The sequence below is a fragment of the Tripterygium wilfordii genome, chromosome 23, assembly GCF_013401445.1.
Source record: "Tripterygium wilfordii isolate XIE 37 chromosome 23, ASM1340144v1, whole genome shotgun sequence".
Classification (NCBI taxonomy): Eukaryota; Viridiplantae; Streptophyta; class Magnoliopsida; order Celastrales; family Celastraceae; genus Tripterygium; species Tripterygium wilfordii.
The window spans coordinates 11,094,034-11,119,067 of record NC_052254.1 but is presented as its reverse complement, the minus strand read 5'-3'; the positions used below and the strand labels follow the sequence as shown (position 1 = coordinate 11,119,067).

Sequence of the window (25,034 nt, the reverse complement as noted above, 5' to 3'; positions counted from 1 at the left end):
TTGATTAATTTAGACTTCCAAATCAATATTATCCATCAAACTTTTTACATTCCCAGCAAAATTACACTATTTAACCACACCCAAACCAATCCTGCCCTGCATCAACTCTCTCATGGCTTCTTCTTCTTCTTCTTCCCTTCTAAAATTCTTCCTAATCCTCTCTTCAATCTTCATTTCTTCCACATTTGCTGCTCACAACAAATCCTCCACAACCCCTCTAGATCTTCTCCATATAACCTCTTTTTGCAAAACCACACCATACCCAGAATCCTGTTTGGAATCCCTGAAGCTTTCAATCAACATAAACATTAGTCCCAACATCCTCAATTTGCTCCTACAAACCCTCCAAACCGCCATCTCCGAGGCCGGAAAGCTAACCCATTTGTTCTCCAACGCAGGGAACTCAAACAACATTGTTGAGGAACAGAGAGGCACAATCCAAGATTGCCAAGAATTGCACCAAATCACTCTCTCTTCATTGCGGAAATCAGAATCAAAGATCAAAGCAGGCGGTTCGAAGAGCCTAGCCGACGCAAGAACATATCTTAGCGCAGCACTCACTAACAAGAACACATGTTGGGAAGGCTTGGACTCTGCTTCAGGACCAATGAAGCCAGTCCTATTAAATTCAATGACCAATACTTACAAGCATGTAAGCAACTCACTCTCTATGTTGCCAGAATCCGGCACCAAAAAAGGCCATAACAACCGACGACGACTACTCGGATTTCCTTCATGGGTTTCGAGGAAAGATCGCCGGAGTTTGCAAACGTCGGCAGATGAGTATGATCCGAGTGAGGTGATTACAGTTGCTGCAGATGGAACTGGAAACTTTACTACTATCTCTGATGCCATTAATTTTGCTCCTAATAATAGTGAAGGTAGAGTAATTATCTATGTGAGTCAAGGAGTTTATGAGGAGAATGTGGTGATTCCAAGCAATAAGCTTAATATCGTCCTGCTTGGAGATGGAAGTGATGTGACTTCCATTACTGGGAACAGGAGTGTTGGTGATGGCTGGACTACATTCAGATCTGCAACTCTTGGTAAGTTTTCTTAATTTGGACCCTCCAATACAAACAAATTAAATCAGGGAAAAAAAAAGTCTTCTTCAGGATGCTGCGTTATACTGCATACTTTTTGTTATTGTTGGTAATATACATGTGATTGGAGTCTCATATATCAGTTAAGTTGAGCAGTTCAACGTATAAGGTTGAACTTAAAGAACTTTTTTTTTTTTCCGTGGTTGTGAGTTCGATTTTTAAATGAGCCCTCGTAGCTAATGATGTATGCCCGAAAGGTCATGAGTTCATAATTGCATGAAATTTGATTGAGAGACTCGATTCGATGTGGTTTTAAAGGGCAAAAAAAAATATACATTTGATCCTTCAACTATAGACTTGATTTCATTTTCATTCTTAAACTTTTTTTACTCTTAAAATCATCTCTCAACTATTCAAAAGTACCCCAGAAAAATCATACATGACATCTTAGTTAACGTAATTTTTACATATGTCATCCCACTCGGCTTAAATTTTATACCTGTCATCTCACAAAATCCTCAAAATACCTAATTCTCAAACTATTTTGTTGTATAGTTTAAGCACTAAAAAGTGCAGATATTAATAGTTTAGGAATAATATTGTTCACGTTTGTCAAAATTTTCCAACTAAGATTACTCCGCTATGTCAAATAGATGTCACGTTGGATTTTTTTGGCTACTCTCTCACTTGAAGGATGAAATAGATACCTTTCAATAGTTGAAGGACGAAAGTGAAACTCGAGATATAGTTAAGGGACTAAATGTTATATTTTGCCGGTTTTAAAGGCTGGTTGCTTGCTACTAGTCCCACTCTATTTTGCTCAAATTCCACTATCTAGGGCCTGAAATGGACATTTTAGTGTTTTTTTGGACATTTTCGTAATTTCGAGTTTTATGTGCTTTTTTTAGGGTTGCACTTGCTTAGGGTGATTGTTGCCTTGAAGAAATTAATCAAAATTGAGAGTATTTTCTCTCTGTCTAGTGAATTTCAGTGTAGTGTTGGTATTCTAGGTTAAACATTGGTTTAGTCTTAATGCCTTAATTACTAGTTTCCGACTGCGTCATGTTTTGAAGGTAATTAATTTATAGTAACAATTTCTTTACTATTCTATAGCGGTGTCCGGCGAGGGGTTTCTGGCACGAGACGTAGCAATCGAGAACAGTGCAGGACCAGAGAAGCACCAAGCAGTTGCGTTGCGCATAAATGCAGACCTAGCGGCGCTTTATTGGTGCACCATCAATGGCTACCAAGACACATTATACACACACTCCTTTCGACAATTCTATCGCGAATGTGATATTTATGGGACCATTGATTATATATTTGGCAACGCAGCCGTAGTCTTCCAGGCATGTAACATTGTATCCAGGATGCCAATGCCAGGTCAATTCACAGTAATTACAGCACAATCACGCGAAACACCAGATGAGGACACCGGATTTTCTATACAAAATTGCTCAATTCTCGCCACGGACGAATTGTACAACAACTCAAATAGCGTCAAAAGCTATTTGGGAAGGCCGTGGAGAGTGTACTCTACGACAGTCTATTTAGAGTCATATATCGACGACTTCATTGACCCCACCGGATGGACCAAGTGGGATGGTGAAAAAGGCTTGGACACTTTGTATTACGGAGAGTACGAGAATTACGGGCCGGGTTCGGGGACGGAGAATCGGGTTACTTGGCCAGGCTACCATGTAATGGAGTACGCCGATGCGTATAATTTTACGGTCTCGGAGTTTATTGCTGGTGATGCCTGGTTGGACTCCACTTCATTTCCTTATGATGAAGGGATTTGAAATCAAGATAACAAAGGCAGGCTGGCAGGCAGGCCAAATGACAACAGTACTATATACATGTAAGTGGAGACATTAAAACTTTTTCTGGGTTGACAACTTGTGCGTTGGAGTTATTAAGATGAGAATGTGCAAGAGGGAACAAGTAGCCTCACCTACCATGTGATGGTCTTTGTGTTTTAATCTAACATATTGGAAATTGCGTCATATGTTTTTGTCTTTAGGCATGGGAGCTCAGTATGGACCAACATATTTGTTATTTGTTACTGATCAACTCCAGTCTTTTTCTTTTGTCCTGATAAGATTTGTATCCCACGTTGGTTAGGTGTAAACCACCGATGTAATTCATCTCAATCGAGGGAGCACTTCTAAGTCCAAACACATTAAGGATATGGTCCGTTCTGGATCACGAGTTTGCATGGATTTGTTCTTCGTGAGCCTTTGCGGTTGGTTCTGAAGCCCAAAAAACATGTCCTAATAATCAAAATGACGCAGCGGGCACACTAGGCCCACACAAGGATAATGTCCTATTTGGCCCAATATATGACCCGACTTCTCGACGAGTACCCAATATATGGTCTCAAACACATCAAGGGTATTATCCGCATTGGCCACGAATCCACACGTATGTGTTCTTCGTGAGTCGTTGCCATTGGTTCTTAGGTCAAAAAACACATCCTAGGAAATTAGAGTGGCGCAGTAGACGCACTAGGCCCACACAAGGACGTTGTCCTCTTTGGTCCAACATATAGCTCAACTTCTCAACGAGTGCCCAATATGTGGCGGTCTCAAGACTTTATTTACATGCATTCTTGTGTGAGAAATGCTAAGACTTTGCTTATATACCATTCGATTTTAATTGGATCATGTCAATCCAATGTGAAATATTAACCTTGATAGTAGTGTTTCTACTTTGTGCACATAGTTTTGTTTGGGGGTAAAATAGTAATTTTGAAAATTCAAGAGCACTTAGAAAACAAAGATTCGCGGGAATGACGGTTGGAAAGGACAAAACCTCTATCACCCATTTCACAAATCCACCAACTAACTTTTGAATAGAACACCTTGAAAGCCTCCTGTCCAGGCCTCTTTTGTCACCTCCAAAACAATTAAAACTGAAATCCTAAAAAAAATTAAGATGAAGGAGAGGAAGAGAAGGAACAAAAGAAAAAACTCCCACGTCTTTAGATCTCTCTGCCTTAGCTTCTTTCTAATGCAGAGAGATAGACCTCTGCCTCAAACCTCCACCATTTAATCAAAAATGGTATTCCAAGATTTTGACCTTTTATCGGAACGCCGGAGAGCCGAGAGGCAACAGAAATTCCGAAAAAGGGTTGCCATTGCCGTTGTTTCATCACTAGTCCTTCTCCTTCTTGTCGCTGCTGGTGTTTTCGCTATTGTCTATAACAATAAATCAAACCATAGCTCGGAAAAGGCGGCACCTCAAGCTCAAGCTCAAAAACAACCACCTACCAAAGAAATATCGCATGTTGAGAAGGTAATTAAGGCAGTGTGCAATGGCACTAGTTATAAGGATATATGTCATAGTACCCTTGAAAAGGCCGCTACCAAGAACCCATCTTTGGCTCAACCTAAAGAGATTCTCAAATCCATAATCGCGGCCACTGATGATGAGGTCGAGAACGCGTTTAGTAAGGCCTCCGCGTTTAAATTCGATAAGCCCGAAGAAAAAGCAGCTTTTGAAGATTGTAAGAAACTGATTGATGATGCTAACGAAGAACTCAAGAGCTCATTGGCACATGCTGATGGTGATATAAAGAAGCTAAACACGAAAGCACCCGACTTGAAGAATTGGCTCAGCGCAGTGATGTCGTATCAGCAGACTTGCATTGATGGTTTCCCTGAAGGCAAAATGAAGTCTGATATGCAGCAGGCCTTCAATGCTACTAAGAAGCTCACTAGCAATTCCCTTGCTATGGTTACGGAATTTTCTTCCGTACTTTCATCGTTCCTTGAAGGAACAACGCGTCATCTTTTGGAAGACGAATCAAGCACACCCTCCATTGCAGTTGATGGTCTCCCGAAGTGGATGAGTAACGAGGATCGTAGGGTATTGAAAGGCGCGGACACTGAAAAGCCTACGCCAAATGTGACCGTGGCGAAAGATGGTAGTGGAAATTTCCCAACTATTTCTGCAGCATTGGCAGCTATGCCAGCAAAATATACAGGACGGTGAGCATCCTAAGTAATTAGTATGTGCTGATAAATCAATTCTATTTTCCGAATTAACATGACTTCTTCTGATAGTTCTTTTTTTCTCTCTTCAATGACAATGCAGATATGTCATCTATGTTAAACAAGGAGTCTATGATGAAACCGTTACAGTGGACAAGAAGAAGGAAAATGTTACCATGTATGGCGATGGATCACAAAAGACAATCGTCACCGGAAGCAAGAATTTTGTAGATGGAGTTAGGACATTCCAAACTGCAACTTTTGGTATGTTTTAGCAAAAAAAAAGACTAATTGATGATGATTTTTTGAGACATTATTAAGTGTTTTTTTTTTCAATGTTTTGCAGTGGCTCTAGGAGAAGGGTTTTTGGCCAAAGCAATGGGATTTAGGAACACTGCTGGTCCAGAGAAGCACCAAGCAGTCGCGGTAAGAGTCCAAGCAGATCGCTCGATTTTCCTCAACTGTCGCTTTGAGGGCTACCAAGACACCTTATACGTGCAAACTCATCGACAATTCTACCGAAGCTGTGTCATTTCAGGCACGGTTGATTTCATATTTGGTGACGCTGCTGCTATCTTCCAGAACTGCTTGATTATTGTCAGGAAGCCCTTGGAAAACCAGAAAAACATCGTTACAGCGCAAGGAAGGATCGACAAATTTGAAAGCACAGGAATTGTGCTTCAGAACTGTAAAATCCAACCTGATGACGCACTTGTACCTGCCAAGACAACTATTAAGAGTTACCTTGGAAGGCCATGGAAGGAGTATTCAAGAACAATCATAATGGAATCGACAATCGATGATTTGATCCATCCCGATGGATTCTTACCATGGGAAGGTGATTTCGCGCTAAAAACACTCTATTATGCAGAATTTAACAATAAAGGACTAGGCGCGAAGACCACTGCCAGAGTAAAGTGGCCTGGTTACAAGGTCATTGATAAGCAAGAAGCCTTGAAGTATACAGTAGGAACTTTCTTGCAAGGGGACTGGATCAGCGCAACCGGCTCTCCGGTTAAAGTTGGTCTGTTTACTTAATTCAGTTGCTTTTTGCACCAGTTTGTTAACCTGAAGGAACAGAATTTACACCATGTTTGCAAGATTTCATATTTACAATGTCGTTGTTATTGCTGTTGTTTTTCCTATTTTCTCTTTTATTTGCTTTCTGCCATGCTCGTCTTTTTATTAAGCTCTCATTTTTTCCTCATTACTGTTGTTCAGTGTTTTACACAGTAGACAGTCAAATTACTGGTTCTGCATGTATATATATCTGGTATCTGGTATATGATCTTACGGTGAAAATAGAGAAAAACATTATCTTCCACGAAACCGAACTCTTCGAAGAGTCTGTTTAAGCCTTAAAACTTGTTTTGATACCTCTGTTATGCTGCATTGGCTTTACATGAAAGAAAAACATTATGTAAAGTGAAAGCATAACTTGTGATGGGTGAAATATTATTGAACTTCAACCAGGAGATGCCGGCCGGCCGGCCAGTCATAGCATGAAAAGATCATTGAATCTTCAAATGATAAGAAGAGACCTTCAAACATATGGCATGCATGGAAGACAATGACCAATTTAAACCGTTGATTTATTGATGTTGTTTCTTGCTCTGATGTATTCATATCCTGTTTTTAACTCTTCTGAAGGATAAGGGAATGAAGTGTTATAATATGTATAAATGACGTGAGCAATAAGTTAATTTATTGGGTTGAATAACAAAGTAAATAATCTTGACATGGTCTGCTTGTCTTATGAATCCGTTGGTTGTTTGACTAGGAAAATTTCTTCGATCTACTCGAGAAGTCTTGAGTTCAAATTTTAACTTCCGCGTTTATATTGGAATAGACTTCTTTACAAAAAGAATAAGGGATAAATATGGATTTAGCCCCTATACTTTGTATTTTGAATCGATTAAGCTATTGAACTTTTTTTGGGTTAAACAAGTCAAAAAATACTTTGGGCCAGAAATGAGCCCATCTTCATTTCTTTTCGAACCCGTACGTCTGGGCCAGAAACCATGGGCCTCGGCCAGTTCTACTATACATCACGAGCCCATGACGAGCACAGCAAAACTTTCACGGTAAAGCTTCTCCACAAAATACTTTGGCGCCCACAAAAACCCTTTCAAAACAACACTTCCCTCATTCGATTCATCCTCAGTGACCTTTTTCTGTGAACTCGCTCTCTTCCGGGCTCAAGAAATCCATGGCAATGGAGCAGCAAAGAAACCAGAAGGTGGTTCCACAACAGGAGGAAACAGAAGAGATGCAACATGGTCCGTTCCCGGTTGAACAGCTTCAGGTAACCAAGATCTTATTTCTTGCTCTCATCAAGATTATGATATGCAAGTGGGCTCTCTCGATCTTGGTGGGTTCTTTAATTAGTGTTGAAAAATTAGGGTTCTGTGCGAATGGGTTTATTCTCAATTAATTGAAAGATGCTTTCTTTATCTTTTTGTGGTCGGGTTTGGTATACTCTCGATGTGCATTGAAATGGGTCGATCTCCTCCGGTTCTTGTCAATCGGAGATACCCAATGTTGATTAGGTTCAATCTTTGAAATGAGTTCTGGAATGTGTCGATCTCCTCCGGTTCTTGTCAATTGTATAGAAACTACGAGGTGATGTCGCTCAAGCATGGAATTCTTTTTTCTAGGGCTGTATTTACATAATGTAGACGAAATTAGGGTTTTAAAAATGGGTTAATGAACATTCAATCGTGCTGGCTAATAATCAAATTACATACAGAAGAAGATCCCCAAAATTTTTTTTCTAATATTGTTGTTTTTCTTTTCCTAGATTGGCTGAGGTCTAAGTGGGTTTCTTCTGAACCCAGTCTTTTCAATATGCTCCATAAAAGGGCTTTTTACCAGCTTTCTTGAATACTGTGTTCTTATTTAAGAATTGGTGTTCATGTTTTTGAGGTTCTTTACCCTTTGTTATAAGACAATGCATAATATACCAGTATTTTCTCAATCGAGATTCCTATTCTTGATAGTGTTGTCTATCATATTCAATGGTGCCTACATTCTCAATCATTCCATTAACTAATCATGATATATTTAGTTGCATTATTCTTTTTTTACACTATGGACCTATGGTTGTGTGCTTTATCAATTTATTCCCAATATTGGTTTCAATTCAAGGCATCTGGCATTGCTTCCGTCGATATAAAGAAACTTAAAGACGCGGGTCTATGCACTGTTGAATCTGTTGCTTACTCCCCTAGGAAAGATCTTCTTCAAATCAAAGGAATCAGTGAAGCAAAAGTTGACAAGATCATAGAAGCAGGCAATTCTAAGATTCCTTACTGTTTCCTTTGATTTTTATCCATGTATTACCATCAGTAGAAAAAGGAACTTAGAGTTAGATAATGATATTTTTTCATGACAGCGTCCAAACTGGTGCCTTTGGGTTTTACTAGTGCTACCCAACTCCATGCGCAGAGGCTTGAGATTATTCAGATAACATCTGGATCAAAAGAACTTGACAAAATCTTGGAAGGTAAGCCTAGTTGGATAGTTCACAACAAACTCTGGTTAAGTTTACAAACTAATCATGCTTTGTATGTTTACAATCTCACATTATTAGCTTCTGTCAGGGGGAATTGAAACAGGATCTATTACAGAGATATATGGCGAGTTTCGCTCTGGAAAAACTCAGCTGTGTCACACACTCTGTGTCACTTGCCAAGTAATGCTCTTCTTTTTCATTGTGCCAGCCATTTGGAGCCTGCATTGAAATAAATAGTAGCTTCTCTATATACATGGGGCATGAAATAATGAACTATTGTTTACTTGATGTTGTGAACAAGAAGCTGTGCATGCTAAATGGGTGAACAACGATCCTTTCTCTCCCCAGTCACTTTTAAACTTGCTTATCAGACTGTCGGCATTTCATTTTCTAACTGCAATCATCCCCCGTGGCCATTCAGATATTTTAAACATATTCAATGAACAAAATATTTCAGCTTCCACTGGATCAAGGAGGGGGTGAGGGGAAAGCAATGTACATTGATGCTGAGGGCACGTTCAGGCCACAAAGACTCCTACAGATAGCAGATAGGTATTAATATAGCTACTTTGCAACTAGATGCTGTTGTTTTCTTTGAGGTATCAATAGACAATAGTTGATAGCATCAAATATGGCAGGTTTGGACTGAATGGTGCTGATGTGTTGGAGAATGTGGCCTATGCTCGAGCATATAATACTGATCATCAGTCGAGGCTTTTGCTTGAAGCAGCTTCAATGATGGTGGAAACGAGGTACGGTTAGTCTTCCATGTCCAACGATTCCAGATATCAATATCATTGTTTAGTGTAAAATTTCTTTTATTTATTTTTCTCCTTACTCGTTATGAGTGGATCAGTGGATAAAATGTAGAGAAATTTTTCTCATTCTGTTTTCTTATCATTCTTGCTAATATTTGCAAAGTATCATCTTTCATAAGATAATTAGAATGAAAAAGTGTTCATTTAGTATATAAGATACTCGGCAGTGATAATTTTGACATATTTCAAATCCTGTCATCCCCACAACACCCACTAGTTTTAGGCATTGTAGCTTTTCTATATTGAGCATTGGTTGGAAGTAAGACAACAAACTAACAATTTTCATGGAATGTGGTAGGTTTGCTCTTATGATTGTAGACAGTGCGACTGCTCTGTACAGAACAGATTTTAGTGGAAGGGGAGAACTGTCAGCCAGGCAAATGCATCTTGCAAAGTTCCTTAGGAGTCTTCAGAGGATAGCAGATGAGGTACCTTCTTACCTATGAGTAGTAGTTTTATTTTCTCTGTTATGCCAACTTAGTAACATATTGTTTCTACCAAATGCATACCTATTTTATGGTTGTAGTTTGGCGTGGCTGTTGTCATTACGAACCAAGTTGTTGCACAAGTGGATGGTTCAGCCATGTTTGCTGGACCTCAAATCAAGCCTATTGGCGGTAACATTATGGCTCATGCCTCCACAACAAGGTCTGTTGCAGTTCTTTTTTTAATAATTAATCTTGATACTTTTTCCTTCTTAAAGGAAAAGGAAAAGGAGGTTAAAAATGAAAGAAGAAACTTGATTTTTTGTTTTGTTTTATACTTGTGATATAGGCTTGCTCTTCGGAAGGGCAGAGGAGAGGAGCGCATCTGTAAAGTGATAAGTTCTCCTTGTTTGGCTGAAGCCGACGCACGGTTTCAGATATCTGCCGAAGGTGTATCTGATGTCAAGGATTGATCCCCCTCGTTTCAGTCATCATCCCTTATGCTTTTCTTTTTTTTTGTAAGGTCCTGCTCATCAGTGTGTTTTGTATCCGGCAATTTATTACAAGCAAAGCATAGGCATTAGGCACCATCATTTTTGTAGAATGAGGACGCCAAGTTCTTTTTAATGGAAATTTTGTGGTGTTTGCTGTTTTGTAATAACTATCTGCTTTTCTATTACCTTGGCTAAATTTCTATTTTTTTTTTCTTTTAAAGTGGTAAAAGGTTGTCTCACAACATAATTTTAAATTCTGCATATTTAAGTACATCTTCTCTTCAATACCCAAAATTATAAAAAAAAAAGAAAAAAAAAAGAATGTCTTTAGTACGAAAATGAAAACACAATACAAAACAAATAGATGAAAATAATAAATTTGCATATGCATAATTAGATGATTCAGTTTGAAACTACATTTAAGATAAGTTTGGTAATTTGAGGCAGTATCAAAGAAGATCTGAAAATAGAAGCAGATCCGGGTATGATCATAAAAGATCGATCATCATCATCTTCTTCTTCTTCATTATCGCATTGCTGTGGTCAATTGACAAATTGACAAGTAGAAAACACAGAGAATTCAAATTGTTCGACAAGTATACTGAAGCTGTCACACTAGAAGGATAGAAAACAAATGGGAGAGTTTTAGAAAAGTTAAGAGGTGGAATGTGTTGTTTCCATGATAAGTTGTTTTTTTCATTATCTTTCAATAATTGCATAATTTAATTTTTAGCGCAGACTCTACTACTATGTGAATTAGGATTATATTTTGTGGGGATTAAAAAGTTATATCTAAAAAAGAGAAAAAAGAAAAAGAAAAAGAAAAGGTAAAAGAGTAACGGTTAGAAAATAAAAACTAAAAAGGAAACAGGATGTGAGGGCATAACCGTAAACGTAACCGAAAAAATCATAACCGTAAAATTATACAGACATTTATTAAAATCATAACCATATTCGAAACCATAACCAAAAAATCATATTTCAAAATATAATAATCATGGTTGTGAATCCATTACTCAGTTGCGGATCGATGGTGGACACCTGGATTACGAGCATTCCTCCTAAATCCTAATTTCTTTAAGAAATAGCCACCGTCAAATATAATGCCGTGGTGCCTGACGAGAAGCTAGAACTGCGTCTCTGCCAAACAGCGATGGCGACCAAAGCAAGTGCTCACACTCTTCCCCAATCAGAAGCCGCTTCGAAAAGCTACTTCTTAGCTTCTAAATGGGAACCGGTTCGCCCTCTATTTCTTTGTCGTTCTCCACCACTTTCAATATTTGATACGAGTGATCGGATTCTAGATCCGACTTACATAGTCTCAGCTACTCAATTCTGGATTTTGTTCGCAACTGAGTTTGAATCGCGATTTCGTATATATTTTGCTCAGTAACGATTGGATCTGTGCGTTTTAGTATTTGTTTGTGTCGTTATGTTGTACTGATTGATTTGTTCGGTTATACAACGCAGAATGCTCCGTTGACGGAGCAGCAACAAGCGGCTATTGTCGCACTGTCTCATGCTGTCGCGGAGCGACCATTTCCTGCCAATTTGGTAATATTTATGCTTGTTTATTTAATATTACGGATGGCTTAGAGCTTTGTGCTGTACACAATTATGAATGGCGTTCTCTGTTTTTAGGCACAAGAGCATATTTCAGGGCAGGAGAATGGCTTATCAGTTTCTGCAAAGGAAAATGGTTTTGCAGAATCTGAGGCGATAGAAGCCGTTTTAGTCAATACCAATGAGGTAAGGCTCTTTTGGCCTGAACAGCACCCGTCGATTCCATGGCTTTGTTGAACTATTGCATCAAAGTGTACTATTATTATTATTTGATTTTCTAGTGAGTTTTCATTTGAAGGTTTAGAATGAATAGACTCTGAGTTTTATTTGTTTATTTGTAATTGATTTATATTGCTCATTGAAATTTGAGACATGCCTCTGTTTGGATTACTGCCCACTCTGTTCTGTTCTGAGAAATTGAGATTGTTCCTTCTCATATTTGATTAAAGCAGTAGATATTTCACCTTTGTGTTGTTGCTGCGCTTCCTTGAAGCAATTAAAAACAACGTGAAAAGCATACTGGACGTGATTTAAAGATGGATCTCAATATGAAATAGAGAACCATAGGGACTTGAGATTTGTGCATCCAACATCTTGACAAGGCTTGAGTCTACGGCATTGTTACTATATATTTTTCTCCCTCTATATTCTATGTCTCTCCTTCCATTCTTCCTGTGAATTTTATGGGTTTGACCAGCAAAATGTCATAGTGGTTATACAGTTTAAGGTCAACTCGATGAAATTTAGATTGCAGTAGTTTTGATCTGATAGGTCTTTTGTCATTTAGTAGATCTTATGAAACATTTTTCAGTAAATAACGGAAATAATAATTGTCTTTTCTCTTTACTGCCTAAAAAGTGATTAAACATTTCTTTAAGATTAAATTAAATAAGTGATCTATTTCTGAAGATTCTTTGTATTTGCATGTGGTGCAGTTTTACAAATGGTTTACAGATCTTGAATCTGCTATGAAGTCAGAGGTTTGTGGTTATTTCTTACAGTATTGTAACTTGATCATCGTTTATTTATCAATTTTTAAGTGCTTGTATTTGTTCGCTTTCACTAGACAGAGGAGAAATATCAGCACTATGTTAACAGTTTAACGGAGCGCATAGAGACGTGTGATAATATACTTTCTCAGGTCTGTCTATGACATTCTTCATATCTCTGCATTTCTGATTTTTCATTTTATCTTTTAAGTCACAATTATACGGTTGGTGAGCTTTTTTCAATCCAGGTTGATGAAACCCTGGACCTGTTCAATGAACTACAGCTGCAACACCAAGCAGTAGCTATAAAGACTAAAACTCTTCATGATGCCTGTGATAGACTGGTGTGATTTCTTTCTTTACTCGACAGAACTAACTATTTGACTTCTAGCTTATTGGCTGTGATAATCCTTTTGTATCAACCCAAATTACACATTCTTTTTCCTCAGTTTTGAAAATATTTCGATTGTATCTTGTTCTTTGTAGTGATAGTTCATTAAAATGAAAATAGTAGATATTTTGTGCATTCAAGTTTACAAAAACAAGTGAAAGGAACAAGATCTCTTGGGTATTGGTCAAGACTGGGTATGAGCTTGAGAAGTGCAGCCACCTCCGCTCCGGCAAAGTGGTAATTGGTAAACCACCCTTGGGCCGCTTGTTGCATATCCAAATATCCATCCAATCCCCCCCCCCCCAACACCACCCATTCACTTAGAAGCCTATAAAAAAGAAGGATGTGAGAAGTGCTAAACTGTGGACGGCTGCATCAATAAAAAATGAATTTTGTGATCATAAATCAAGTCAAAAATCGAAATGAATTGTCTAGTTGGCATAATGATACTTGTAATATGGATGACATTTTATTTTTCGAAGTAGTTGATTTGTTGTCTTGCAGATGACGTACATTTCTGGAAACCCCTTGTTACCTTACCTTTATTTTAATAATATATATCTTGGGTTTTTGCTGCTCCAAGTAAATTCAAGTACTGAAAAGCGAGTTTATTTTAACATGCTAGTTCATGATGATGAGTGAATTGTGTGATTGACAGTTGTTGAATTGCGGCTATGTCTCTTGCAATTCATGGAATAGCATAAGCAGCATCTCTAGATGATATTTTATACAGTTGTATATGACTGTTGTTGTGATATTGGTTTTTAGATTTATTCTTTTCAAAAATGAAAATTTTAAACTCGTAGATAATAACTAATTCAGACAATCAGATTTAGCTTGGGTGGTTTCTTATGCTGTCTTGTCTGTTGTTCTTATTTTAGGTATTAGAGAAGCAGAGACTGATTGAATTTGCTGATGCGCTTCGCAGTAAACTCAAATACTTTGATGAATTGGAGAATGTAAGGTTTGAATGCTGTTTGGCTTTAGATTTCATTGAAATTGAGTTTTATTTTTCTGATAAACTAGCCAGTCTCTTTAGGGGTTGTTAGACAGTTGTATTTGACAGCACAATGGTTGCACTGGTATATTAGGAAAATGACACGAGGAAGTTTCTCAAAAGTTGTTGGTAAAGTCCAATAGAAGTGATGTGGTGAAATTGGGATTGTGGGCCTTGAATGTTGTTAGTTAGCTGGTATATTATTTCTTTAATAGTGGCTGATAAATTGCTATGAGTCAACAAAGTTATACGAAGTAGGTATGGCCTTTATGCAATTGTTTTGTTTGCTTAATAGATGTATAGTTTGATATTCTCTTGTATATCATCATAATGCCATTTGTTTAAGTGTCACGGTTAATTATATCCTCTTATGATGTTAAATTCTTATCTGTCAATTCCATGCTGTTCATCTGCATGTGTTAAATTGTCATCTGTTTGTTCCATGATCAAAGAATTAAAGGTAATTTAAGCACTTTGATCTTTTGTAGGAAGCATTGGGGCATTTTTTATTGCTGTTTTCATGCATTACAAGTTCATATCATAACCTACCACTTTGTTTTGTGATGATGTGCTGAAAGCCTGAAAGTTAGTTCCCTGATATTGTCTGTATGATTCGTTTTGATATTTGTGGATGCCTAATTGCAAATTGCATTGCAGATTGCTCCAAATTTTTACTCCCCAAGCATGAATGTTGGAAATTCAAACTTTCTCCCGCTTCTGAAACGGCTTGATGACTGCATATCGTAAGTGAAAAGATTTTATTTAATATTTTTTTATAATTTGGGGCTTCCGACAATTTTTAGTTAATACTGGGTATGCAGAAACTCATTATTTTTCTTCCTGAAAGCAGCCATTATGTTGATTTGTGAATTTTCCTTTTCATTTTTGACTGCACATTAGGTATGTCGAAAGCAATCCACAATATGAAGAATCTAGCATTTATTTGCTCAAATTTCGGCAACTCCAGGTATACAAATGAGCTTAAGAATTTCATAAACTGATTCATTCTGTGATTGACATGTTGCACCCTATAACATTTATTTTGTTCCTAAAACTTTAGTTTACATGTGTTGACAGTCTCGAGCACTGGGTATGATCCGTTCTCATGTTCTATCGGTTCTCAAAAGCGCATCTTTTCAGGTAAGGTTATGAGTTGGGTATACATAGTTATGTGTTTCATATATATCATAATTATGTTCTGAGTTAGGTTATTGCTTTGATCAGGTTGAGGCAGCAATTCGTAGCAGTGGTGGCAGCAAGACATCTGTTTCTGAGGGTGTTGAGGCATCTGCCATCTATGTCCGCTTCAAGGCAGCAGCAAGTGAGGTTTGTCAAGAAGTTCTCTTTCATGGGGAAAAACGAAATCTGTGCTGCAATTTGATTTCTTCTTATTAAGGTTACTAAAATTCCATATGGTTCCAGCTTAAGCCAGTTCTGGAGGAAATTGAGAGCCGATCGTCAAGGAAAGAGTACCTTCAGATCCTTGGAGAATGCCACAAACTGTATTGTGAACGGAGACTTTCCTTGGTGAGTGGATACTCAGTTTTTCTCTAGGCATTCTATCATCCCATTGTAGTTAGCCAGCTGATTTTATTTAAGTAGTTTGTTTGTTGTATGTATTTTAGGTAAAAGGTATAGTGCAGCAGCGTATATCTGAGTTTTCGAGGAAAGAAGCCTTGCCATCATTGACTAGATCAGGATGTGCATATTTGATGCAGGTAAATTTTACTTAAGTTGTGACTTGTGACTAATGAAAGGATTCAGGTGTTTGATTTTGTTGGTAATATACAAGCCTCTATAGTTGTATACTTATTGTGACAAATTCTTGAAGATTCTAGACTTTGAATGGTCAAATTTCTTTCCTGGACAAGTTTTAGCAAAGATACTCTGGTACTGTAATTCTGTTATTCTATTTATATTGAATGCTTTTTATCTATTTAGTATCAAGTTTATTTAATATTATACTATGAACATATGATTTTCAATGAATATTTGATGATAATATGTGCACCATATTATCAGTCATTCCTAATTAGTTCAGGATTAGATCATGTTGGAGTTGAGTCAAAAAATTTCCTTTTTTCAGGGGGGAATCTCCTTGCACCGGTAATCATGGTATATACCTGATTGTCTGGGTGCTGCTAGTGCTAGGGAGTAAAGAATGTATATGTTATACCATGAAAGGATATTACATTGCAAACTAGTAAAATTTGGTCGATTCCACTTCTCTGTTGATGCAGTTTTTGCATGCATCTGTTAGGTGTTCTATTGCTGAACCATTGAGTTAGATATTCTACTTCCATACTAAGTTTGTAAGGGGCTGGTGATCATGTCACAATGATCATACCACCCATAAGTGCTTGCAAAATAGAAAGTTCTACGGTAACTGCAGGATAGATTACTTTGAGATTTTCCTTAGGTATACATGCTTCAGGTTGTGAGATATGAATGTTAGAAGATTTGGCTGAAGCCGCTGAACATAACATGACAGTGTGGTTTCTATTTGAATTCCTTTTTTTCTCACTGAAGACAAAACTGGTTGTGCCGCAAAGGGGGTTATTGTACTTATTTTAATTTTATTGAGGGCTATGCCCTTAATTTTGTTTCAACCTTCAAACATAGGGTGTGTGAAAATTCCAGGCTGGGGTGAAGACAAGATTCATGATTCTCGTCAATTATACCTGAACATTTCCCCTTTATCTCCTCTTATGTTTGGATATTGCATCACTTCCATTTTCTTCGTTGCTTATCTTTGACTATGTTCTTTAGAAGAGGTTAAATTTATATGAAACATAGAATTGAGCCAACTTATGATGTCGATTTTTAATGCAGGTCTGTCAACTTGAGCACCAACTATTTGATCACTTTTTCCCGTCATCTTCTGAGGATGTTTCAAGTTTGGCTCCGTTACTAGATCCTTTGTAAGTTGTTGACTGGCTGGCTATGCTAGACCTTTTGCTCTTTTATTTTCCTCCTTCCTTATTTCCGTGCCCTTTAGGATGAGTTAAGTTGTTTTGCTTGCTTTAAATTTATATTTTTATTGACACGATAGAACTTGTTTTTCAGGTCAACCTACTTGTATGATACCTTACGCCCAAAACTTATACATGAAACAAATGTTGATCTTCTTTGTGAACTTGTTGATATACTTAAGATTGAAGTCTTGGGGGAACAGCTAAGTAGACGGAGCGAGTCATTAGCTGGACTACGTCCTACATTACAAAGAATTCTAGCTGATGTTCATGAACGATTGACTTTTCGTGCTCGGACACACATTCGTGATGAGGTCTGTACCCTGTTTCAGAAGTCACTATTTTTTATTGTTCGAAATTTAGGCAAGGATCCTGCTGGTTTCTTTTTCTTTTTTTTTTTGTTCATGGTAGTTTTACTTGGGTGAGCCTGAAAAGTCCACTACTTCCATATCTTATCTTTTTTAAGAAGAACGATAATTAGGATGACAAAATTTTTACAAAGAGGTCTATGTTAATTATTTTCTCAACTCAGACAGATATGTTCTACTTACATGTACTGTGTCTTATTTATAATTTTCTAAATAATTTTGTAAAGAAGAATATTTTTCCTTAATGTGGTATTTGAGCCCTTCACTTTCTTATAAAGTTAAAATGTAAATTTTGAGTTTTCCCTATATGAATGAAGTTCATAGAAGCGTATGACAAAATATTATATTTCATAACATCTTTCTAAGTACACTTATCGTGACTTGAATCTTGGATATTGATGATTTACTTCGGGGAGCAGTTATGCAAACATCAAATATTGAAAGTTATGTAACACATTTAAATTGCATCTTTTTTTACTCTGAAATTTCCTTTCATTTCTTGGCAGATTGCAAATTATATTCCTACTAATGAAGACTTGGATTACCCTGCAATTTTGGAGCGATCTGCTGAGATGAAATCAGAATCTACTTCCGTAAAGTGTTTTACGCTTACTTTAATACGTATCAATATCATATACAAAGATGATGTTGTGGGATGAAAAATGATTATGTTTGTGAAAAAAAATTTTCTTTTTAAAACTGGAGTTAGTGTTTCTGATCTTTCTTTATTTTAATTTTGCTTGTAAATAGTTGGATTTTTTTTTTATTTCTGAGAGTTGTGCAAGTCCTCTTTAGCTGCCGGTCACTTGTCCTATTCCCCAACATTAAAACATAATAAGGTGTAGCATGCGAGGGTGATGTTTCGCTTTTTACCCAACCCTTCAATGTTGAATTATCCATCTTCATAGGAAGCGCAACTTGAGCAGCACTATGGTTAGAGTGGTTGATACCTCACCACCCCGCCCTTAATACATGGGTTTGAATCCCTCCAACCCAAAAAAAGAAAAAGAAGAAGAAGAGCAATTTGAGAGTATTCTTTTGTGCTTGGAATATATTCATCTAATTTCTTGTTCAACTTGTCTCTTCGGTAAGGAGCCAATCAGTGAATGTGTCAGACATGCATCCTGTACCATTATGTTATGTTTGTGAATGGCGTGAGTGTGGTGTTTCATCGAGTGAATTCCATACTGGTGCATGGGTTTGAGCATAACTAACTGGGATAGTGCCACTCATCGTATTCATGATGTCTAAGTGGCGTGATTAATAACATTTTTATTTTTCTAGCATTTTGAAGTATAAAACATCTTAACTGGCACTGATGTCTGGCTGTCTTGTTGCTTCTCTTAATTTGCAGTCTGATGAAAACTCAGATGTATTTAAAACTTGGTACCCACCCCTGGAAAAAACTCTATCGTGTCTTTCAAAGCTGTACCGTTGTTTAGAACCAGCTGTCTTCACTGGTCTGGCACAGGTGCGTTTTGATTCTTTGGCAGCCTCTCTAATTTTTTTCTTCCCCTTAAATACATAATCAGCATTTTCATTGCCACTGTCAGAGTCCTGTGCTGAAGTGTTGAATTACCTTTGGCATAATAAATATTTCCAAACTTTTAACAATTGATTTCTTGTTATTTTTTTTACTAGGAAGCGGTAGAAGTTTGCTCTATATCAATCCAGGTGAGTAAACTTAATGGCAGATCAGTTCAGTGGTATGCTATAACTTAAAGTTGTTTGTTCATTAATGGCATACTAGACGGCATGCTCCTATGATTCAAAGATGATATGACTATACAAAATCGTGGATTTTATCATTTTAATAGCCTGATGCTGTCCTTCTTGTGGCTATTTACCTTGTAGCTTGTTGTCAAAATCATTCATGACATGCAATATTGGGTATGTGTTGATACTGCATAATTGGTTTACTTTTTTCTTCATGTTTAATTGATCTATTTCAGAAAGCTAGCAAACTAATTGCAAAGAGGTCAGCAGCAATGGACGGGCAGCTCTTCCTTATCAAAGACCTTTTAATTTTACGAGAGCAGGTTATCTGATTTATTCTGCTTTTTTTTTTGTGGGGTTGGTTTCACTTAATTTTTTCATTTTGAATAGCTTATAACTCTTTTGAGTTTTGGGCTTGCAGATTGCGCCATTCGACATAGAGTTTTCAGTCACATATAAGGAACTTGATTTCTCTCATTTACTGGTTAGTTTTATTGAAGTTAAACACCTAGATTTATAACTACAGTATTGATAACATATATTTGTGCATTTGTAAATCATCATCAGATGTGTTTAGTATTTTGGTTTTGATGTTTTGGCACTTGAAGAAGGAATGGTGGTTTTGTACATCTACATATTCATTATGATGACATAATTATGCTATTTCTTACGCATTTCTACACTAGATGGACTTTTTAAATCATTATTTCTCTTGTGCTTTTTTCATTTTTACTCGTTTTATTGGAGAAATGGAGATACTATTTGAGTAGCATAATCTTTCCTTTTACATGAAAGTGTCATCTTACTTGATTAATTTCGATTGCTAGGAGCACCTAAGACGGATCCTAAGAGGTCAAGCCTCGCTATTTGATTGGTCAAGATCAACTTCATTGGCAAGGACCTTGTCTCCTAGAGTTTTGGAAAGTCAAATAGATGCCAAGAAGGTTTGTGACAGTCCCTTCCAGCCTTTCTTTGGTTGAGTGCAGCAACATTGTCTCCTGTTACCTTTTGGCCCCTGGAATTCGACAGTTGTTGAAAGCAAACTAAAAGATGAGGGGATACTGCCTCTGTTTTTGTCATCCTGGACGGTAGCTTAAAGGAGTTATTATCCTCAGTGTATCTCTGGATTGTACTACATGATTCCAGATTTTCTTTTCTTCTTTTCCTCTCCTTTTCTATTATTTCTCTGTATGTGGAGTTGCTTCACGACGACATTGAGGTTGTGAGTTTAATTCCTAGAAACAGCCTCTCTGCTATGCATGGTAAGACTGTATGTTTGTCCTCCTAATGCTGCCTCCACTATGGAAGTCTCGTGCACTAGAGTTGGCCTATGGTAAATGTGTTTGGAGTCAAGGGCAAAAGTTTCTTTTTCATGAATTCTGTGAAGAAACAATATATGCCGTGTATTTATGTATGTATGTGTGTACAAATATATGTATGTATAAGAATCCTGTATATACGTCTATATATATGTATGCAATTACGAGTCCTGAACATGTCAAAAAGCTTAGTCTACCAATACAACTAGCAAATGTATTTGAGTGGCCAAGTTGAGATGACTTCTTGAAGCAGATTTGATCTGCAGCAGCATTTCTTGTGTAGCTGACTTAATTTATTTATTGATTACTTTCCATGCTTTTTGAAATAATCTATTATGAGATCAGGAGGCAATGTTATTTTATACATTGTCTCTATAACTAATCGGTGATTTTCTGTGCTGCAGTATCTAACCTAATATTTGACGTCCAAGTTATGTGACCTTATTTTGGTTGATTGGTTTATATTACTTAATTTCTCTTCAGGAATTGGAGAAAAGCCTAAAGGCCACTTGCGAGGAATTCATTATGTCAGTCACGAAGTTAGTTGTGGACCCAATGCTTTCGTTTGTAACCAAGGTTTATCCCTCTCTCTCTCTCTTCCTCTTATTATTAGAGTACTTGTTACTCTGAAAGTTGCTAAATTCGTAGTAGCTATTAAGATGATAAACTGGACTCCTGGATCAAGCATGAGGACTATCTTTGGATATTTTTTTTATCATCATCAAACTACAATAAATTATGTGGGGGGTAAGGTCACCGGTTCAATTCATGGAAACAGTCTCTCCACATATTATGTGGGGTAAAGTCTGTGTACATCTTTGCCTATCCTTGACCCCGCCACTACGGGAGCCTTGTGCACAGGAGTGGTTTTAAAAAACACAAATTTACTAATGATTGGTATAGGATGTTAGCCTGACTTTTTAGACCAAGAAACTTGCAAATACATTTTTTTCCCTCAAAATTATAGAGCTAAATTTCATAATTTAGAAAATATTTCCTTTGGAATATGAATTAAAAACTACTTTACGATTGGGTTGTATTTATATTCTTAAAGGTGACTGCTGTGAAAGTGGCCTTGTCATCTGGTAATCAAAGTCAAAAGGCAGACTCAGTTTTGGCCAAGCCGCTTAAGGATCAAGCTTTTGCCACTCCTGATAAGGTGGCTGAACTTGTTCAGAAGGTATGCCTCTACAACAAATTTTGTTTGCTGAACTATCTTTGAAATTTTGGCTTCTTCTTGACCATTCAATGGCTATATGCTACTGGTTTGATTTCTAAGAGAGTCAATTACATTTTTTAGAGTTTATTGCAATAAAATTACTTGTTGCAAATGACAAAGAAAGAAGATTAAGTTAAAAGGGAAAAAAATCTTGAGGCATAAATATGACAATGGAGAACAGAAGAAGAAAATAAAACAAGGTGAGTACAAGCAAGCTATGTAGCACGGACACGGACACGCGACACGACACGACACGGACAGGTGGACACGTGATTTTTCCAAAAAGTAGGATACGGACACGTTGGCGACACGTTGATTAATTTTTTTTATATTTTTTATATATATACATATATTTCATTTCAATCAATATGGTCCAAAACAACAATACATTAAAACATAATATAATTCAATTAAGATAGATCAAAAAATCAAATATCTTATAACAAATTAAAAAATCCTTTAAGTATTTAAAAAATCAAACATAATATAAGACTCATTAAAGTATTTAAAAAATCAAATATCTTATAACAAATTAAAAAATCCTTTAGTAAATTAAAAATAAAAGACAAAAACGTGTCCCCAACGTGTCGAAAACTTGTCCAATATTAAAAAAAAAATAAAAAAATCGGATACTCAAATTCACGTGTCCCAGACGTATTTTGAGCGTGTCGGGACGTGTCCGTGTCCGACACGTGTCGGACACCGACACTCTGACCAAAACAGAGTGTCCGTGCTACATAGCAAGCAAGCGAGGTCAATCGGGAGTGTGCTTGAAGCAACTTTTGAAAGAAGCAGTTTGTACGTGCATCAAGATGCCTATTCACCGAGATTGTCATTTGTGAATTTGAGGATCCTGAGTTCTTGCTGAGATTCCATTTTGAATTTCAGGCAGTAAGGGAGCATCAATTATGATTTAGGCAGTATGAATTGAGCATTGTTTATGTTTTCTTCAAGAATTAGTAATCCTCTTGCAAGATGATCTATCGATTCATACAAGCATTTTGTGCCCACGCTTTAAGAATGACTGCCTGGCAAAGCTTAAATCTGCAGAGATCTGGCATAATATGCTAAGCAATACAGCTTTCATATCATGGTGTAGTGCGGTTGTGCCCACAGTTGATGCTTTCTGATGGGTTAACGAATTCTATAGCATGACATAGTCAGGGGAAAGTTTTTTTGTTTTTCAAATGGGGACAACATTCTGTCAGGTTCTATATCAGAGACTTCCACAAATATGATGTTATTTTATCGATCTTGTTTGAAATAGTAACCGTTGATCTTGATGTTGGAGACTGAAAGTTGTTAATATTTGTCGCGGCTTATCTGAAGCTGGTATAAAATCCTATATTTCTAAAACAGGTAAATACAGCTATTCAGGAAGAGTTGCCGCAGGTGATGTCAAAGATGAAGCTTTATCTGCAGAATCCTTCAACCCGAATAATACTTTTTAAGCCAATAAAGTAAGTCGTGATTTTACATTTACTGTGTGCTATTCTATGGTCATTGATTGTTTTTGGACTTGATCAAGTGTGTGCGTGCGTGCATATGTATGGGTGAGCTTTGTTTTAAGCTGTTCGAAGCTCTCAGACTTCTGTGTTACCGATCTGTACAATGATATTTGCTTTTGTTGTGATTAAAAATAATGCCATTGCTGCTCAAAGGTCTGTGAAAGAACCAAAATTTCCAAATTTCAAGCCCCTCGAGTTTAGGGTTCTCTTTACTGTGGATCTACCAAGTTCGTGATCAGAACTTTTTTGTTTTTTTTATGAATAATATGATTTTATTATTAGTCGCTTTTTAGCATGTGGAGGTTTCGATTCTTTGAACCATTTCGAAATATTAAAGAGTGACTATGACTAGGCCCAAGAGCTCCTTTTGTGATGGTCTTATTGATTCATAAAAGAGATTTATATTAATTTTTTAAAATTAAACTTGGCCCTATTTTTTAATGTGTATTCATAGACTATATGGATGAATTTGTATAAAATGTATATATTCCTAATCATTTTTTTTTTTTTTTGGTTTTGATTGTTATTTTTATTCCTCTAAGTATGCATGTGACCGCCATGCTGAACTACATATCAGTCCTTGTTTTTTCAGATAACAAACTCAATGGATTTTATCCAACTATTAAAATGATCCATATAATTGTGCAGGACAAATATTGTGGAAGCTCATATCCAAGTGCAATCCCTGCTAAAAGCAGAGTATTCCCTCGAAGATCAAAGAACCATAAACATGGTATCTATCCAGGATCTGCAAACACAACTTGATAGTCTTCTGTAGATCCCTCTATTCAGTTGCCCCGTCATCATTCATCACCATCCCTTCTCTCAAATTATACTGACTACACGAGAAAATTTACATTCTTTAATGTAATAGTGGTTTTGAAAATTTCTGTGGATTTTAAACTTTTCAAAAATCATAACTCATTTTTGCCCGTGGTGTCTACATGGGAAAGTAATGTCAGCGCAAGTAACGTGCAGAGGAAGATATCTTCTATGATGATTTGTTATTTATTTGTTAAAAATGAATTCATATTGTTTGTGCAAGGGGAAGTTACGAAGTTACTATACATTGTTGCTGATGTATTCCGGTTTCTATAAGTCTGTTCGGATTTGTCCTTTTTATAGTGTAGGGCATTACGAGGGCATTTTAAGTGATCCCTATCCGCTGCACTCTATTATCCTGTGTCCAGAAGATGGATACTTGGGAATACTGGAAGTTCGCTCTGGCCGGCAGGTAACCCCCTACCCAGATTGAAATATAACCTGTTGCCTTGACATCCATGGCCAGGAGTACGAGTTGCAGAGTAAAGACCGTGGGACTGATGAGAAATTGCAGCCAACATTAAAGCTTGGTGTAAAGAAAAGGAATATATGATTGTCGGAGTTGAAGTTTTAATGAGAGTGAAATATGCCACAAAAGCAGTTAGTTTTCCAGGTAGACATGGCGTACATGCGCAATTTTATCATGCTCAGGGCTTTGATATCCTTTATCCCATCTATGAACTCCTTTGCGATTTTTGATAATTTGAGCACGAAAGAGCTCATAGACAAAAATGAACAAAAAAAAAATATATATATATATAGAAAAAAATCTAGAGGGGGATGAAATTGGTAAGTCAAATGCAAAGATTAGCATTATAAAGATCCTTTTCCGGCTCCTTATATGAAGGCAGAATAAAACTGACGTCAAGAGAATATGAGGT

The 25,034-nt window shown here is 37.0% G+C and overlaps 4 protein-coding genes across 4 annotated transcripts; all 4 read left to right on the top strand.

The window, feature by feature from the left end:
- The first annotated feature begins 64 nt into the window (after positions 1-64).
- Positions 65-3,064, top strand: LOC119993469 (probable pectinesterase/pectinesterase inhibitor 12). Its single transcript, XM_038840622.1, has 2 exons — positions 65-1,046; positions 2,157-3,064. Exons 1-2 carry the CDS (start codon positions 113-115, stop codon positions 2,843-2,845), a joined length of 1,623 nt encoding a protein of 540 aa, XP_038696550.1. The 5' UTR covers positions 65-112; the 3' UTR covers positions 2,846-3,064.
- A 149-nt stretch (positions 3,065-3,213) lies between these two features.
- On the top strand, positions 3,214-6,169 carry LOC119993468 (putative pectinesterase/pectinesterase inhibitor 45). Its single transcript, XM_038840621.1, has 3 exons — positions 3,214-5,035; positions 5,142-5,302; positions 5,385-6,169. Exons 1-3 carry the CDS (start codon positions 4,104-4,106, stop codon positions 6,074-6,076), a joined length of 1,785 nt encoding a protein of 594 aa, XP_038696549.1. The 5' UTR covers positions 3,214-4,103; the 3' UTR covers positions 6,077-6,169.
- A 919-nt stretch (positions 6,170-7,088) lies between these two features.
- On the top strand, positions 7,089-10,453 carry LOC119993470 (DNA repair protein RAD51 homolog). Its single transcript, XM_038840623.1, has 9 exons — positions 7,089-7,343; positions 8,186-8,330; positions 8,433-8,543; positions 8,641-8,732; positions 9,010-9,104; positions 9,191-9,304; positions 9,669-9,798; positions 9,897-10,018; positions 10,145-10,453. Exons 1-9 carry the CDS (start codon positions 7,248-7,250, stop codon positions 10,266-10,268), a joined length of 1,029 nt encoding a protein of 342 aa, XP_038696551.1. The 5' UTR covers positions 7,089-7,247; the 3' UTR covers positions 10,269-10,453.
- Positions 10,454-11,365: 912 nt separating this feature from the next.
- On the top strand, positions 11,366-24,398 carry LOC119993402 (conserved oligomeric Golgi complex subunit 3). The gene is made up of 25 exons (XM_038840544.1): positions 11,366-11,526; positions 11,760-11,843; positions 11,931-12,038; positions 12,788-12,832; positions 12,919-12,993; positions 13,090-13,185; positions 14,114-14,191; positions 14,887-14,972; positions 15,130-15,196; positions 15,307-15,369; positions 15,454-15,555; positions 15,652-15,756; positions 15,855-15,947; positions 17,062-17,150; positions 17,296-17,515; positions 18,076-18,162; positions 18,924-19,040; positions 19,211-19,243; positions 19,522-19,608; positions 19,707-19,769; positions 20,113-20,229; positions 21,088-21,180; positions 21,659-21,784; positions 23,183-23,283; positions 23,980-24,398. Exons 1-25 carry the CDS (start codon positions 11,443-11,445, stop codon positions 24,107-24,109), a joined length of 2,349 nt encoding a protein of 782 aa, XP_038696472.1. The 5' UTR covers positions 11,366-11,442; the 3' UTR covers positions 24,110-24,398.
- The last annotated feature ends 636 nt before the right edge of the window (positions 24,399-25,034 follow it).

Coding starts and splice junctions, on each gene's coding strand:
- LOC119993469 (XM_038840622.1), top strand. CDS start 113: ATGGCTTCTTCTTCTTCTTCTTCCCTTCTAAAATTCTTCCTAATCCTC. Junction 1,047..2,156: donor ATTCAGATCTGCAACTCTTG/GTAAGTTTTCTT, acceptor ACTATTCTATAG/CGGTGTCCGGCGAGGGGTTT.
- LOC119993468 (XM_038840621.1), top strand. CDS start 4,104: ATGGTATTCCAAGATTTTGACCTTTTATCGGAACGCCGGAGAGCCGAG. Junction 5,036..5,141: donor CCAGCAAAATATACAGGACG/GTGAGCATCCTA, acceptor ATGACAATGCAG/ATATGTCATCTATGTTAAAC. Junction 5,303..5,384: donor ATTCCAAACTGCAACTTTTG/GTATGTTTTAGC, acceptor AATGTTTTGCAG/TGGCTCTAGGAGAAGGGTTT.
- LOC119993470 (XM_038840623.1), top strand. CDS start 7,248: ATGGCAATGGAGCAGCAAAGAAACCAGAAGGTGGTTCCACAACAGGAG. Junction 8,331..8,432: donor TGACAAGATCATAGAAGCAG/GCAATTCTAAGA, acceptor TTTTCATGACAG/CGTCCAAACTGGTGCCTTTG. Junction 9,305..9,668: donor TCAATGATGGTGGAAACGAG/GTACGGTTAGTC, acceptor GGAATGTGGTAG/GTTTGCTCTTATGATTGTAG.
- LOC119993402 (XM_038840544.1), top strand. CDS start 11,443: ATGGCGACCAAAGCAAGTGCTCACACTCTTCCCCAATCAGAAGCCGCT. Junction 12,039..12,787: donor TTTTAGTCAATACCAATGAG/GTAAGGCTCTTT, acceptor CATGTGGTGCAG/TTTTACAAATGGTTTACAGA. Junction 17,151..17,295: donor GCTCCGTTACTAGATCCTTT/GTAAGTTGTTGA, acceptor CTTGTTTTTCAG/GTCAACCTACTTGTATGATA.